Genomic DNA, 13477 nt, shown 5'->3' with positions numbered 1-13477 from the left:
ATAAGATCGTTTCCTCAAAATGGACCCCAAGGTTCTCTTTTGTCATGATTTATGTGAAAATTTAATAGACATTTTCCAAAAGTGAACGTGAAAATAATTTTTAATGAACCCAAGCGTCAAGATAAAGTATTTTCTGTTATATAGGTAGATATGGCCTGGTTTTCTAAAAAATTTTTCCCTAAACTGTTAGCTTGAGGCTTTCATGGTAAAATCTGTGTGTTCATTAGTATGAGAGTTCAGAAGTAAGTTCAGGATAGCAGGTACATCTTTTATATCCTGAATCTTTATGTAAGAGTATCTTGAATTAGTAACAGTAATGAAAGATATGAAAAATATTTCTCTTTGTTTCCAGTTTCATTCATAAAATGAACACAGCAGAGTTTAAGAGTGCAACGTTCCCAAATGCAGGGCCAAGACATCTATTAGATGATAGCGTCATGGAGCCCCATGCACCATCTCGAGGCCAAGCTGAAAGCTCTACTCTTTCTAGTGGAATATCAATAGGTGAGAAATAATTCTCTGAGAGAGTTCCAACTTATGTAAAATAAGACTTCTAACAAAACTCAGCTGGAAAAGCATGATTAACCCTACTACAAGTAGAAAAAATAATTGATAAAAGCCAAGTAGCAAAGTGTGGATATAATATCGTATTACTAGTAGCTGCTAAAATTAATAATTCATGATGGTTTGAAAAGTGCTTGATGTTTTTGACTTCAAAAGGGAAGGCATTCAAGGAATGGTGCGGAAGAGAACAGGCACTGGTTGAATTGGTCACTGCACATAGTTGGAATGCAGGAATGAGGAAAGGAGCAGATGAGTTAGGATTCTCAGGTTTTTTTTAGATTAAGCAGCTAGTTAGATGGTGGTGCTGTTACCTAGGCAGAGAACATTATAAGAGAAGCCATTTGTAGGTATTGAGGTGCTTGTAAAGGGTGACTAGATTTGCGGAATTAAGAATTCCATTTTGGACGTGTTTGGATCATATTGAGTTGTGAGGTAGGTAATCGAATGTATGAATCTGAAGCTTAAGGAGGCAAAGTCACATCTATAGATACAGGTATAAGAATTAGCATATTTGTAGTATTTCAAGCCATGAGACCAGATAAGGTCACCGAGGGAGAGGATATAAATATATAAGAGTAAACATGCTAACATTTGGAGGTGTCATTTTTTTTAAATGGTTGGCCATCAAAGGAAGCTACAAATGAGGACCACTGAAGCAGGGAGAAAAGCAGTGTGGTATCACAAAAGCCCAGCAGAGGAGGGGTCTCTGAAGGGAGGGATGTGCTGAACGTATCCATGTCAAGTGCACAGAAGAGAAAATAAGAGGAGAACAGGAGTTGGTCACTGAATTTAGCAAGATAAAAGCAGACTTGGTGACCTTGACTAGATTTGCTTTGTAGAATTCTGTGGGCAAAGCCCTGGCTGGAGTAGATTGGAGAATGAGAGGTCAGAAAATAGAGATGGCTATTATGAAGAAAACCAGGACTGGAAAAGGACGTGAAGTTAAGAAGAATTTGTTTGTTTTTACTTCCTAAACTGTTATTTATTTTCTGAACCTTCTAGCTGAGCATAATTTCTTTGGATAGTTAGGAAATCTCTATACAATGCTATTTTTATTTTAAAAAGAAATAAAGGAGGAAAATATCTTCTCTGATTAACTGCCAAGGTTGCTCAAGGGCTGTTTATTACTCTTAATATGATCATCTCAATATTGATGAACAATCAGTAGAAAGAAATGTAGTTCATTTTCTTGAACATACTGACTTCTTTTAACCCTTGAGAGTTTTGAACCCTGAAATTGCTTTGGAACTGGAAAGCTCCATTCAGCAGTTTTAGTCCAGTATTTCCCTTTTTATAAATGCAAATGATGACAAAGTTTACAGAACAAAAGACAAGTTGGTCACCTGAAATCTCTCTTCATTAATACTGTAAATTGCCTATATGCAAATATTAACCTCAATCTGAAAAATAGTACACAGAATAATTTTGCAAAAGAGAGAGGAAGAAACTTTTTCTAGTTAAAAATGTGTTACAGTTCTGGAATCTAGCATGTTATCTTAAGTAAAAAAAAAAGGTAATTTTAAAAATTATAGCTCTCAATTTAGTATAAAGTATTTGCCTTTTCTGTAATACTTATCATAAGTATTATAATGATGATTATTTTCTATTTGTGAGTTTTACTTTCCATAGATGTTCTTTTGGTTACCACAAGATAGTTATCTAATTATTTCATTCCATTACAGTTAATGTCTTATTTTAGAGAACTCCTCTTTTAGAACAAGAAGGGGCTAATTCAATTTTTGCTTTTGTATTTATTGTTTAATTATTGCAAGGCTAAGTAGGTAAACAGTAAGGATTGTTGTATCCCTGTTTGTAAATTAAGAACATTAGACATAAGCATTACTTTCCAGGGTGTTTCCTTTAAAACTTTAACATTCTAAAAAGAAAGTTTATAACCACAGCTGGTAGTTATTAATATACACACACAATTAATAATAACAAAAAATATTTTCCTTAGCTGTAACTTTTATATACAATATTAATTTATGCCTTGGAGGCTCTGAGAAAGTACCCTGGAGAAATTAACCAGTGCTTGGGACTGTGACCTCTAACATTTTCTAACATGGCATATATGTCCTGGGTAACCCAGAATCCCAGAATAGTCTTGACCAGCTGAAGGAGGCATATCTACTCAAGGTCCGTGCTTCTGGAAGAAACTTTTGTTTTCTACAAATAAGTCCTACTAATTATGCTTAAATTTTCAGTCTTTATCACATAATATTCTACACATCAAAAATAACATACAAGCCTCCACTACCAACAGCAGATTACCTCCAGTTTCTTATCTGAGCCACACAACCAGAAAATTATTTCAGTAACTGTTAGTACTTCCAAGGATGGGACATAACTTGTACCATTCTACATGCATGGAAGAGGTGTTAAATCCATCACACATAATGGGTTTCTTATAGTATTCGAGTTTGAGCCTCTCAAAGAACCCTGGTTGTGAAAGTCTGATAGATGACTCAATGTGATACACAAAGGACAAATTAATTATTGATTAATTATCTTTAAAATCAACCTAAGCTGTTTTGGACTCTCCAAGTTCTTTCCCCTCCAGTTAAGCTAATTTAAAACTTTCTATTTTAACTGATATTCTGGGTCTCTAAGAGAAAGTTTTTACATTGTTACGGTACTTTTTTTTTTTTCTTAAGGATTCCATCCTCTTCTGCCTTGCCTCTAAAGACAAAAGTTGAATTTCATTGAGCTTTTTATCCTTAGGATAGTAATGGGTTTACAAAAAAAGTGCAAAAGGAAGTATACCATGAACCTCTAAGAAATTTGCAATTATATTGGTCTTAAATTATGACAAACCTTATAAGAAAAAATTGTGTACTTATATGTGTACTTACATGTACTTATTCTCCAATGATAGAAAAAGTGTTTACTAATGTAATAAACTTAAGCCATAAGTATACATATAAAAAGATTTTATGCTGTTTTGTTTCTTTCTGTAGATTTGTCAACTCTGTTCTAATATATTGCAGAATAAATCAAGCACAATTATATTAGAATGAAGAATTGATATGTGAATGTTCACCAATAAATAATGTGAATAAGCACAGCTAGAGTATTTATTTTTTAAAAGTAAAATCTAAACTATAATTATGATGTTTAAAAAAATAAGATAACTTTTGATTTTAGGTAGCAGTGATGGCTCTGAACTAAGTGAAGAGACCTCATGGCCTGCTTTTGAAAGGTAAGAAAAATTGTCCATTTACATTGTTTTGAGTTTATTTTAAGTATATGATGTTTCCCAAGTGGTTCAGTGGTAAAGAATCCACCTGCCAATGCAGGAGATGTGGGTTCAATCCCTGGGTTGGGAAAATCCTCTGGAGAGGGAAATGGCAACCCACTCCAGTATCCTTGCCTGGGAAATCCCATGGAGAGAGGAGCCTGCCAGGCTACAGTCAACGGGCTCTCAAAAGAGTCGGACACGACCTGGGGACTAAACAACAACAACAAAGTATATGATAATGTGAATTTTAAGACAGAATATTTATTACATATAAAAGGACTATTTAGGCTTCCTGCTGGTGGCAGAAATAAAAAGTTAATACTTAAGCCTAGAATTCAGTATTATCTCGTAAAGACATTTTATTTGGTGACTTGACACATTTATTTGATTTTTAGTACATTTTAAATTGTAACTTAAAAGTAGTAATAATCAGGGCTTCCCTGGTGGCCCAGTGGTAAAGAATCTGCCTGCCAATGCAGGAGACACAGGTTAGATCCCTGATCCGGAAGGATCCCACATGCCTCAGAGCAACTAAGCCCATGCATTACAACTACTGAGCCTGTGCTCTGGAGTCTGGTAGCCACAACTACTGAAGCCCACACACTCTAGAACCTAGTGCTACACAGCCGGAGAATTCACCACAATGGGAAGCCTGCATACTGCAACTGGAGAGGTAGCCCCCACTGTCCACAACTAAGGAAAAGCCTGCACAGCAACAAAGACCCAGCAGAGCCAAAAATAAATTTTAAAAAATATATATGAAAAAATGACTTAAAAAAATAACAACCAGTCATAGCTTACCTACTTTCATGTACAAAAGTAAAATCTTTTCCTTAAATTCTGGTTTATTTAAGTAATTTTATGGTATTTAATGAAATGATCAATTTCATTCTCTGCTAATTTATACATTTTAAATTATACTCTAATAGATGAAAGTTTGAATTTAAATTGTCATTAATTAAAAGGTTCCACAAAGCTCACAGACACATGCTTAAATAATGTAAGCCATATTCTATTCTCTTTTCCTTGATGCTTTAATCTATAAAAGTTGTCATCTGCTTGCAGCAAGTATGCTGTGTTGATCTTTCAGTATAAGATTTTTCTAAAAATGTAGGCAAGTAGAGCAAATAATTGTTATTTAATAAATATCCATTAGAATTTTGCTGTCTTTGATCATTTTAGTTCTGCCATTGTCATACTAAAATATTTGAACCTTGAGCAGAATAATTGCCCCTTTTGTGTATATATTAAGCAGTAAGTTTCTGAGCAATCAGATTAGGTTGAATTTTGAATGTCATATTAAAATTGATGAAGTTGAAAATAGTTACCTAACTCCCTGCCAGTCACTTTTTTAAATATAGATTTATTTATTTTAATTGTAGGCTAATTACTTAACAATATTGTATCGGTTTTGCCATACATCAACATGAACCCGCCACGGGTGTACATATGTTCCCTGTTCTGAACCCCCCTCCCTCCTCCCTCCCCGGACCATCCCTCTGGGTCATCCCAGTGTACCAGCCCCAAGCATCCTGTTTCCTACATCGAACCTGGACTGGCAATTCGTTTCATATATGATATTATACATGTTTCAGTGCCATTCTCCCAAATCATCCCACCCTCTCCCTCTCCCACATAGTCTAAAAGACTGTTCTATACATCTGTGTCTCTTTTGCTGTCTCGCTCACTTTTTAATAGAAGCAATTATACTCACTATACATCTGAAATTGAACTATACATATTTGAATTGGTTAATTTCATGGTGTTATTGGAAAATTAGGTCCCTGGAGAAGGAAATGGCAACCCACTCCAGTACTCTTGCCTGGAAAATCCCATGGACCGAGGAGCCTCGTAGGCTACAGTCCATGGGTCACAAAGAGTCAGACACAACTGAGTGATGACACACATTTGTTCTTGAAGCTTCGTGAAGATTTCTCACCATGGTGATTAAGACTTTACTTGCATATCCAATATTTCAAAATACTTTTGAGCACTTCTAATTACCAGTGTTCTTAAGTTTTATTCTGTTTGGGGAAATTTTTAACAATTTGTTTTTACATATTCTTTCTCCTCCAAGTGTTTATTTCAGCCTCTTTATTTGGGTTTGCCTGAAACAGGAAGATCGCAAGAGTTGCCTCTGGCATGCTGTCTGTACAAATTGTTTTGTTAGTTCTCTCCCTCTAGTAGGAATGTGGTATCATCAGAAGTTGATTATAGTTATTGTATTTAAATAAAAAATATTGATGAACAAAATTGTTTATCATGTGGCATGAGACGTAATCAAGTAACCAGAATGGTGTTGTGTTAAATAATCTGTTCTTATTCCACCAGGTTACTTAAGGAAGACGGTATTTAAGTGTTAACCTTCACATCTCAAAATAGTATTTTTCTTTTGACAAATGTTTTGCTTTGCAGACATTTGCAGCCAAAAATATCTACTGTGCTTTTGCCAAGTTTAAATCAGTGGCTCTTTTGAACACTTTGAAATCAAATCAGTGCTGCCCAGCAAGATTCAAACATGAAATATTAAAAAGTGAATAAAGAATTGGGATTTAAAATACTGTTGTACTTGTGGATAATGAACTTTGAAAATAGAGAGACATCAAATATTTTGCCACTTAAGTTGCTAAAATAAAACTTTTTGTTTTAAATATCATTTATCAACAGTGCTGCTTTTGGCTTTTTCTAGGCAAAAAAGTATCAGTGTTTCTGTGTGTGTGTGTTTATTTCCTTTGTTAAGTATCACATGCCATTTTGGATGAAAATTAACTAATAACCATTTTTTTAATCATTTACTGACTTTATCGTGTATTTTTTGTAGTTGATGTGAAAATAAAATAAAGCCTCTATTTTTGTTCAGTTTATCTATTTTAGTAGTTTTTTTTAGATTTAATATATAAAAGAAAAGAAAATAAGGTGTTTAGATCACATTAATTTTAAGTTTTAGATCACATTGCTTTTAGGTATCTTCATAGGGGCATATAATAAAAAATTATTCTTCTATAAATCCAGGTATCATATATAAAGTGGAATCTAAGAACTGGAATATAAATAAAAGGATTTCAGGCTTTGTTTGGATATAAATACTTCTTTAATTATTTTAGTAAATTTGTGAGAATGAATGTGTATATAAATACAAGGTTTAAACTAAGAAACAACCTTAAGTATTTATAGTCAATAGTAGAAGAAAATAATAATTTAAAATCTGTGCTGCATGCTTTTTTTTAAAAAAAAAGGAGCAATCATATACTGTCCTTTTGTAGGATTTAGAAAGCTGTATTACATGAAGAAATTATTATGAAAGCTGTATTACATGAAGAAATTATTATAAAAGCAGTATTACATGAAGAAATTATTATACTGTTCTAGGTTATTGATGATGATTATGTAAATAAAAGTAATATATGCAATTTATAATGGAATCCAACAGGAACAGATTATACCATTCTCTCGGCCCAGTGACAAGAGTGGCACGAAATGGCTATCGAAGCCACATGAAGGCCAGCAGGTACAATCCCCCTGCCTTCGGGGGTCACGGAACTCCCCTCTGGTGGTGGTGACTGGCTTTGATAGGTGTGGTCTCACATTACTTCTGTTCTTTCTCAGCTAATTGGTTTCAAAGCTAAATAAAATGCCCATGAAAACTTTCTTTCCAAGATTTAATCTAGAGATAAATTTGAAGTATTCTTTCTGATCCACAGAGCTAATTGCTAAAACTTGCATCTTTATGTCACATTCTTTAAATAATCCAAATCAGTAGCTTTTTAACTGCACAGGTCTTTCTAATGTTGCTGATTATTAGAGGAGCAGTGCAAAAACCCACTTGGTTTTCAAAGGCTGCAATCAAAGAATTTACTACATTCAGTTTGTCTTTTTTAAGGATTTTTCAGATTAACTGCAGGTCTGAATTTAAACAAGTCTGTTTTATGAAATAATATTTGTGTATTTAACTCATGTTCATTTGGTTGTTTATCTAATCCTGATCTCCTTCTGCACTACATTAGCTGCTGAAGAAAATAAAGATGGTAGATTGATTGGGGACTGGAGGTTAATGGTAGTGAATAATCAACCAATTCTCATAAGACAATGCAATAGCAAACATTTTAAAGTTAATTTTTTGTCAGTTTAATAGTGTCTAATCTCTTTGGATATAAATAGCTCCAGCATGAAATTTCTAGTGGTTTCTAGGTTTTTAAGTCATTGAGAACATTCCGTTTTCATCACTGTTGTAGAAATTCTGCAGCTCACGTCAAATCACTGGAGAATGACAGATTTTTTTTCATCAGTGTATATGTTTTAATTGACTCATAAAAATTGTTCTGTTCTTCACTATAGGAACTTAAATGACTTGGGGAAAGATATTTAAATGTTTGATTAGTCTGTGATGGTTTTCTTAAGATACAAGAAAAAGCAATCTTGAGTTTTAGTTATTCCTTTCTTGCAGAGTTGTTAGGCTGTAATCACTTAGATGCACTGATGACATTAAAATGTCGTTAAATTTTATCTCAGTAAGTTTGATTTTTTTAATATATTGTTAATTGCCTTTTTTACTTCTCTCATCTATTTTAGAATTGAGCATGGATTTTCTTTTGCTGTTTTTCCTTTTTTGATTTTCTGATATTTTTATTTTGTGTTTCATATGCTTAAAAAGACTTTTAACATATAGAATCCTCACCTTTCCTACCAGAATTTGACTTTCTTCTGGGAAAAAAAAAGGTTTCAGCAGTGCTGCAGTATGGCATGTTGAGAAGAAAAGTCTTGAATCCCTAATTTACTCTTTACTAAAGTGAATCACTGTATTCTTTCTGCATTATGCTTGTTCGGATATGCAGTAAAATGCGTTTTTTAACCATCTGCTGACTTTAGTAACTGCCTGGTTCATTTTGTGACAGCTTGTAAATTTCAGATCAGTAAACCTTTATAATTGTCAGTATCTTCTCATTCTGAATAAAGTAACAGTCTTAAAATTGAAAATAATTACATTTTATTTAAATACCTACTTGATAATTACCCAAGTGCTTATATGTTCTTTTCTTTTCACTTTTATAGTTCTGCAGAATCAGAGGATTTGGCAGTACATTTATATCCAGGGGCTGTTACTATTCAAGGTGTTCTCAGGAGAAAAACTTTGTTAAAAGAAGGCAAGAAGCCTACAGTAAGAATTATTTTATATTTTAAAACATGTCTAAAAACAAGCAACTGAATAAAACCCTTAAAAAATGAAGACAATTGAAATAAAACCAGATATATAATACACTTGAAATAATTTGAAATATACTTTTGCCTCACAATGTTATTTAAAGTGTTATTATACCTGCTACATATTAATAGATTTTGGTTAAATTATACACTTAAGGTATTTAAATCAAGATGCTCCTGTACTTCTCTTTGCTCCCTAATATAGTTCTTGGAAAATCTTGAAAGTATATCCTGTTAAGGAGTATTTTTAGAAGGAATAGAAAATAGAGAGCGAAAACTCTAAAAAACAGAATTCAGCCAAATTTGTTTTGTCAGTCCTAAGTAGAATGTATCAAGTAGACATAAGAATATTTGAGATAAAGATTTCAGAAGTAATAAAACTCCTAGCTAAGGTGGTGGAAGTGAAGTGGAGTGCCTCTTTGGCAAAGAGGAACAGTGACTGAGAAGCCGGTAGCATTTGAGTAGTATATTCACGTGTCTGTCCTCTCCAGGTAGCATCTTGGACAAAATATTGGGCAGCTTTGTGTGGGACGCAGCTTTTCTACTATGCTGCCAAATCTCTAAAGGCTACAGAAAGAAAACATGTAAGTATTCCTGTTCCAAGTCATTAACATAGTTTCACGGCCTCTATATGGTAGTAAGGAAAGTAGTCCTAATAGGATGCGAGGGTTTGGGTTTTTTTTCACTTTCTAACCCAGAAGTTCTTAGACTTTCTTCGTATGAGTATTGTAATGGAATTATTTTTGTTTAGTAATACAATCCTAAGAAAGGTCTTGGAATAACTTCCATATTCTGAAATTCCTTTTTTGAATACTGTTTTTTCTTTGCAAATGTTAAAACTGCACCCTGCCATTATCTTATCTTCATGTCCAAGCCCTCCCAAACCTGGGGTTTTTAGTTCAGAAAAATGGTTGAAAACTGTTGCCTTGGAGTGTCATTTCCTGATTTGTAAAGTATGAAAAATTAGGACCAGGATCTGCAGTTTTTTCCACCTTAGTCTCTGACTGAGTGATTTTTCCAACAGTGAAGAGGAATAATAGTTACTAAGGTTACTACGATCACCTTCTTGTGCTTGAAAGAAGCCTCGAAAAACTCTTTTCTTGTAGAATCTTGCTATAAATGTAGAATCTTGCTATAAATCTTTTGCATGCTGTTCTGTCTTTGTATGCCAGTGATACACTATTTGAAAGGAAAATAAATTTTGCATTATCTCTTGGAGAGGAATTTATTTTTAAATTGTGTATTTTGAGGGTGGGGGGAATTAAGTGGTTTACTATATTGAGGAAAGGTAAATAAGCCACTGAGAAAAAAAATTTAAGTTCTTTTACTATTTATAAATTACCTAGTGATACTGTGTAATTCAGAAATGCCCCCCCCTTTCTTTTCTTTTTGGCAATTATCACTTTATGTTTGTTTTTTTTTTCCAACAATGGCTGGCTGTTAAAAACAATAACACATACATATCATGTGTACATTTTAATATCAGGTATTACTTCACCAAATACTTTAACTAAATTTACTAGGATTTGGTGTTTTATTGTTGTTTTGTTTTTTCCTTTTAGTGAGAAAATCCCTAGTTTGAAGTTTGGTTGGATGAGGCCAGTTATAAGTTCAACTTCAAACATTATCATTATACAGAAAAGCTTTTCTTTATTCTCACAGTTTTAGCCCTTTTATCAAACCAAGGATAGAGAAGAATACAGTTTTGGTTTACATAAATGTGGGAAGTGCTGTAATAAGGTAGCATCACCTGCCTTTCTTTATCAGCTGTACCCATACCCTATTAGTGTCCTGAGTTTATGTTAATCATTGCCTTGCTTTTTTTTTTAGAGTTTACCACTTAGGTTTCCTTAAATGATACATTGAATCATTTTTTAATTGTATCTGAATTGTACCTAAAAGGCACCAACCTTTTTGTTCAGTATTATAAATGTCTACATCTAGTCCTCACATTAAGGTGAAGGACTGTTTTTTTATATTCTAGTCAAATCGACTAGAATGCCCACATACCTGACCAAGCTACAGTTTAGTTTCACTGGAATGTTTTGCAAAGTAATTGCCTCTGGTTAGTATTTCTGTACTCAAAGGAGGGGGGAAAAAAGAGGTTAATATAGCTGAATTATCATCTTTAGATAAAGTTAACTCTTCACTTAGCCACTTTGAGAGACTTGGCTAGATTTCACTTAGTTGACTATTAAAAGGAAGTAAAATGTATAAATTTTTTTTGTTTTTTTCTAACTGTAATTAGAAGCCAAACTAGAGAATTGATAAAAATAACTGAATTTGTTATCTAATACATATGTTAAGTATCTTTTTGTGTTTGGTATTGGTACTTACACAGCTAGTTTGGATTTATAATTATATGAAGTGATAAATAATGCATATGAAATGTTTAGATATTAGAGCCTAGTGGGCTGTGAGGGAGCCAGATTGAGTGCCAAGGAAATCGACTGTGTTTTTCATCTTTTCTAGTTTAAACTGTTAAGATTAAAGAAAGAATTATAATAACAAAGCAGTATGGAGACAAGTCCATGTTTATATTTATCCAATTTTAGGATAGAAAAAGGGCACAGAACTAAAAGCAGTGGAGAAAAATGTTTTTAATCATTTTCAAACAAAAGTTAAAATGCAAATTGAAAGAAAATACTGGCTATATATAAGCAATAGTTGTGGGATTAAAATATATAAACAGAGCATCACCTGTGTGGTGTTCTTGTCAAAAATTTAATCATGAGGAAGCAATCAAATCCACATCATGGAACATTGCGTAAGACCACTGGCTTGGATTCTTAAGACCAAAATTTGACAGCTGGAGCAAAATAGAGGGATAGAAGGAATGTTCTAGATTAAGAGAAACTTTAAAAGAGTCTTGATAACTAAATGCAGTGTATGTACCTTGGTCTAATCTTGGAGGTAATTTTTTTAAGCTGTAAAGTTCATAATTAGGACAATCAAAGAAATTATAATAATAGACTTTATATGATTATATCCATTAAATTTCTTAAATGTGAATCATTGTGATTATATAGTAATATCAATATATTCTTAGAAGGTACATGTTGAAATATTTAGGATTCAATATTATGTCTGATGCTTACATTTAAATGTTCAAAGAGATCAAGCAAATGCAAAATGTAGATATATGGGTAATCCTTGTAGCATTCTTTCAACTTCTCTGTAGTTTGAACTTTTTCAAAATTGAAAGCTGGAGGAGGAAAAAAGTCACTAATAAAAATATATGTGTTCCTATATGTAAATAAATGCAGGAGGAAGAAATGTGGAAGCCTACACCTGTTTTATTACTTTGTAAAGTATGATTTTTTTTTTTTTTTTTGCATATGAGGAAAAGAGCAGACTTGGGAATAGACAAGAAGAGTATGACTTCTTAATGTTTTGAAATGAAAGCATTCACTGTAAAACTATTTTTAATGAAAGTATATTCATGATAACTTTTAAAAGTTTGCAGATATCTTTGAACCTCTCTGCATAGTAATGAGTGAATAAGTACTGTTACATAAGTTGAAAACAAAGTCTACACCTGGAAAAGAAGTCTGTAACATATATAAAGACCTTCCACAGCTCAGTAAGAATAAAACAACAGTAGAAAGATGAAATAGGGAGATAAATAGAAAGTGAATATAAATGGTTAATATACATGAAAAGGTGATGAACCTCACTAGTTATCAAAAAGGCAGATTAAAGAAGATGCTTTTTTTTGACCATTAGGCAGAAATTTTAAAGATTGATAATGTAGCATTGGCCATGATGTAGGGAAACAGACTATGACCCAAAGTTGGCAGAAATTTAAATTGGTACTTGTGGCGGACAGTCCTACTCAGCATTTAACTTAGTAATAACCAGTGATTCTTTATCTGAAAATCTGTTCTATGAAAATCATTAAGCTAGTGCACAAAGATATCTATAGAAGAATATTCCTGTTATATTTTTAGTATCAACAGTCTGCAAACACTGAAAATACTTATTATTAAGGAAATATGATGGGTAAAAAAACACATGTCAGAGTATAAGTATACCCCCATTTGTACATGAAAACCAACAACGACAAGAAAGTCTTTGGTGTAATGCAGACAGAAAGGTCCAGAGGACTACACCCCAAAGGATGGTAAATTCTGGGAGCAGGATGAGGTTCAGCTGGTGGTCGAGGGCATTTGCACTCTGTGAATGAAAAAAGCAATTGATGCAGAGGGTTTTGGGTCTAAGAAAAGATATTAGAAAAATCATGCTGTATGCTTTGACATAAACTATAAACTGTCAGATCAGCTGCATTGCCAATTTGATTCTTCATAGCATTGTTGTCGCTAAATCGTGTCCAGCTCTTTTGCAACCCCATAGACTGTAGCCCTCCAGGCTCCTCTGTCTGTGGGATTTCCCAGGCAAGAATCTTAGAGTCACTTGCCATTCCTTCTTCAAGGGATCTTCCTGACCCAGGGATTGAACCTGTGTCTCCTGCATTGG

General features: G+C 33.3%; 1 protein-coding gene across 2 annotated transcripts in view; it reads left to right on the top strand.

The window, feature by feature from the left end:
* Positions 1 to 13477, top strand: part of RALGPS2 (Ral GEF with PH domain and SH3 binding motif 2) — a 157361-nt gene that overhangs the window by 128965 nt on the left and 14919 nt on the right. The window contains exons 13-17 of one of the 2 annotated variants that reach the window (XM_040263899.1): positions 353 to 504; positions 3709 to 3763; positions 7233 to 7310; positions 8852 to 8957; positions 9493 to 9585. In XM_040263899.1, the coding sequence (XP_040119833.1) occupies positions 353 to 504; positions 3709 to 3763; positions 7233 to 7310; positions 8852 to 8957; positions 9493 to 9585 (484 nt within the window). The remainder of the gene's footprint in view (positions 1 to 352; positions 505 to 3708; positions 3764 to 7232; positions 7311 to 8851; positions 8958 to 9492; positions 9586 to 13477) is intronic. The other variant, XM_040263900.1, reaches the window with a different exon arrangement.

This window comes from Oryx dammah, unplaced genomic scaffold, assembly GCF_014754425.2.
Source record: "Oryx dammah isolate SB20612 unplaced genomic scaffold, SCBI_Odam_1.1 HiC_scaffold_21, whole genome shotgun sequence".
Classification (NCBI taxonomy): Eukaryota; Metazoa; Chordata; class Mammalia; order Artiodactyla; family Bovidae; genus Oryx; species Oryx dammah.
The sequence above is the reverse complement of the archived record's forward strand: the minus strand, read 5'-3'. Positions and strand labels throughout refer to the sequence as shown.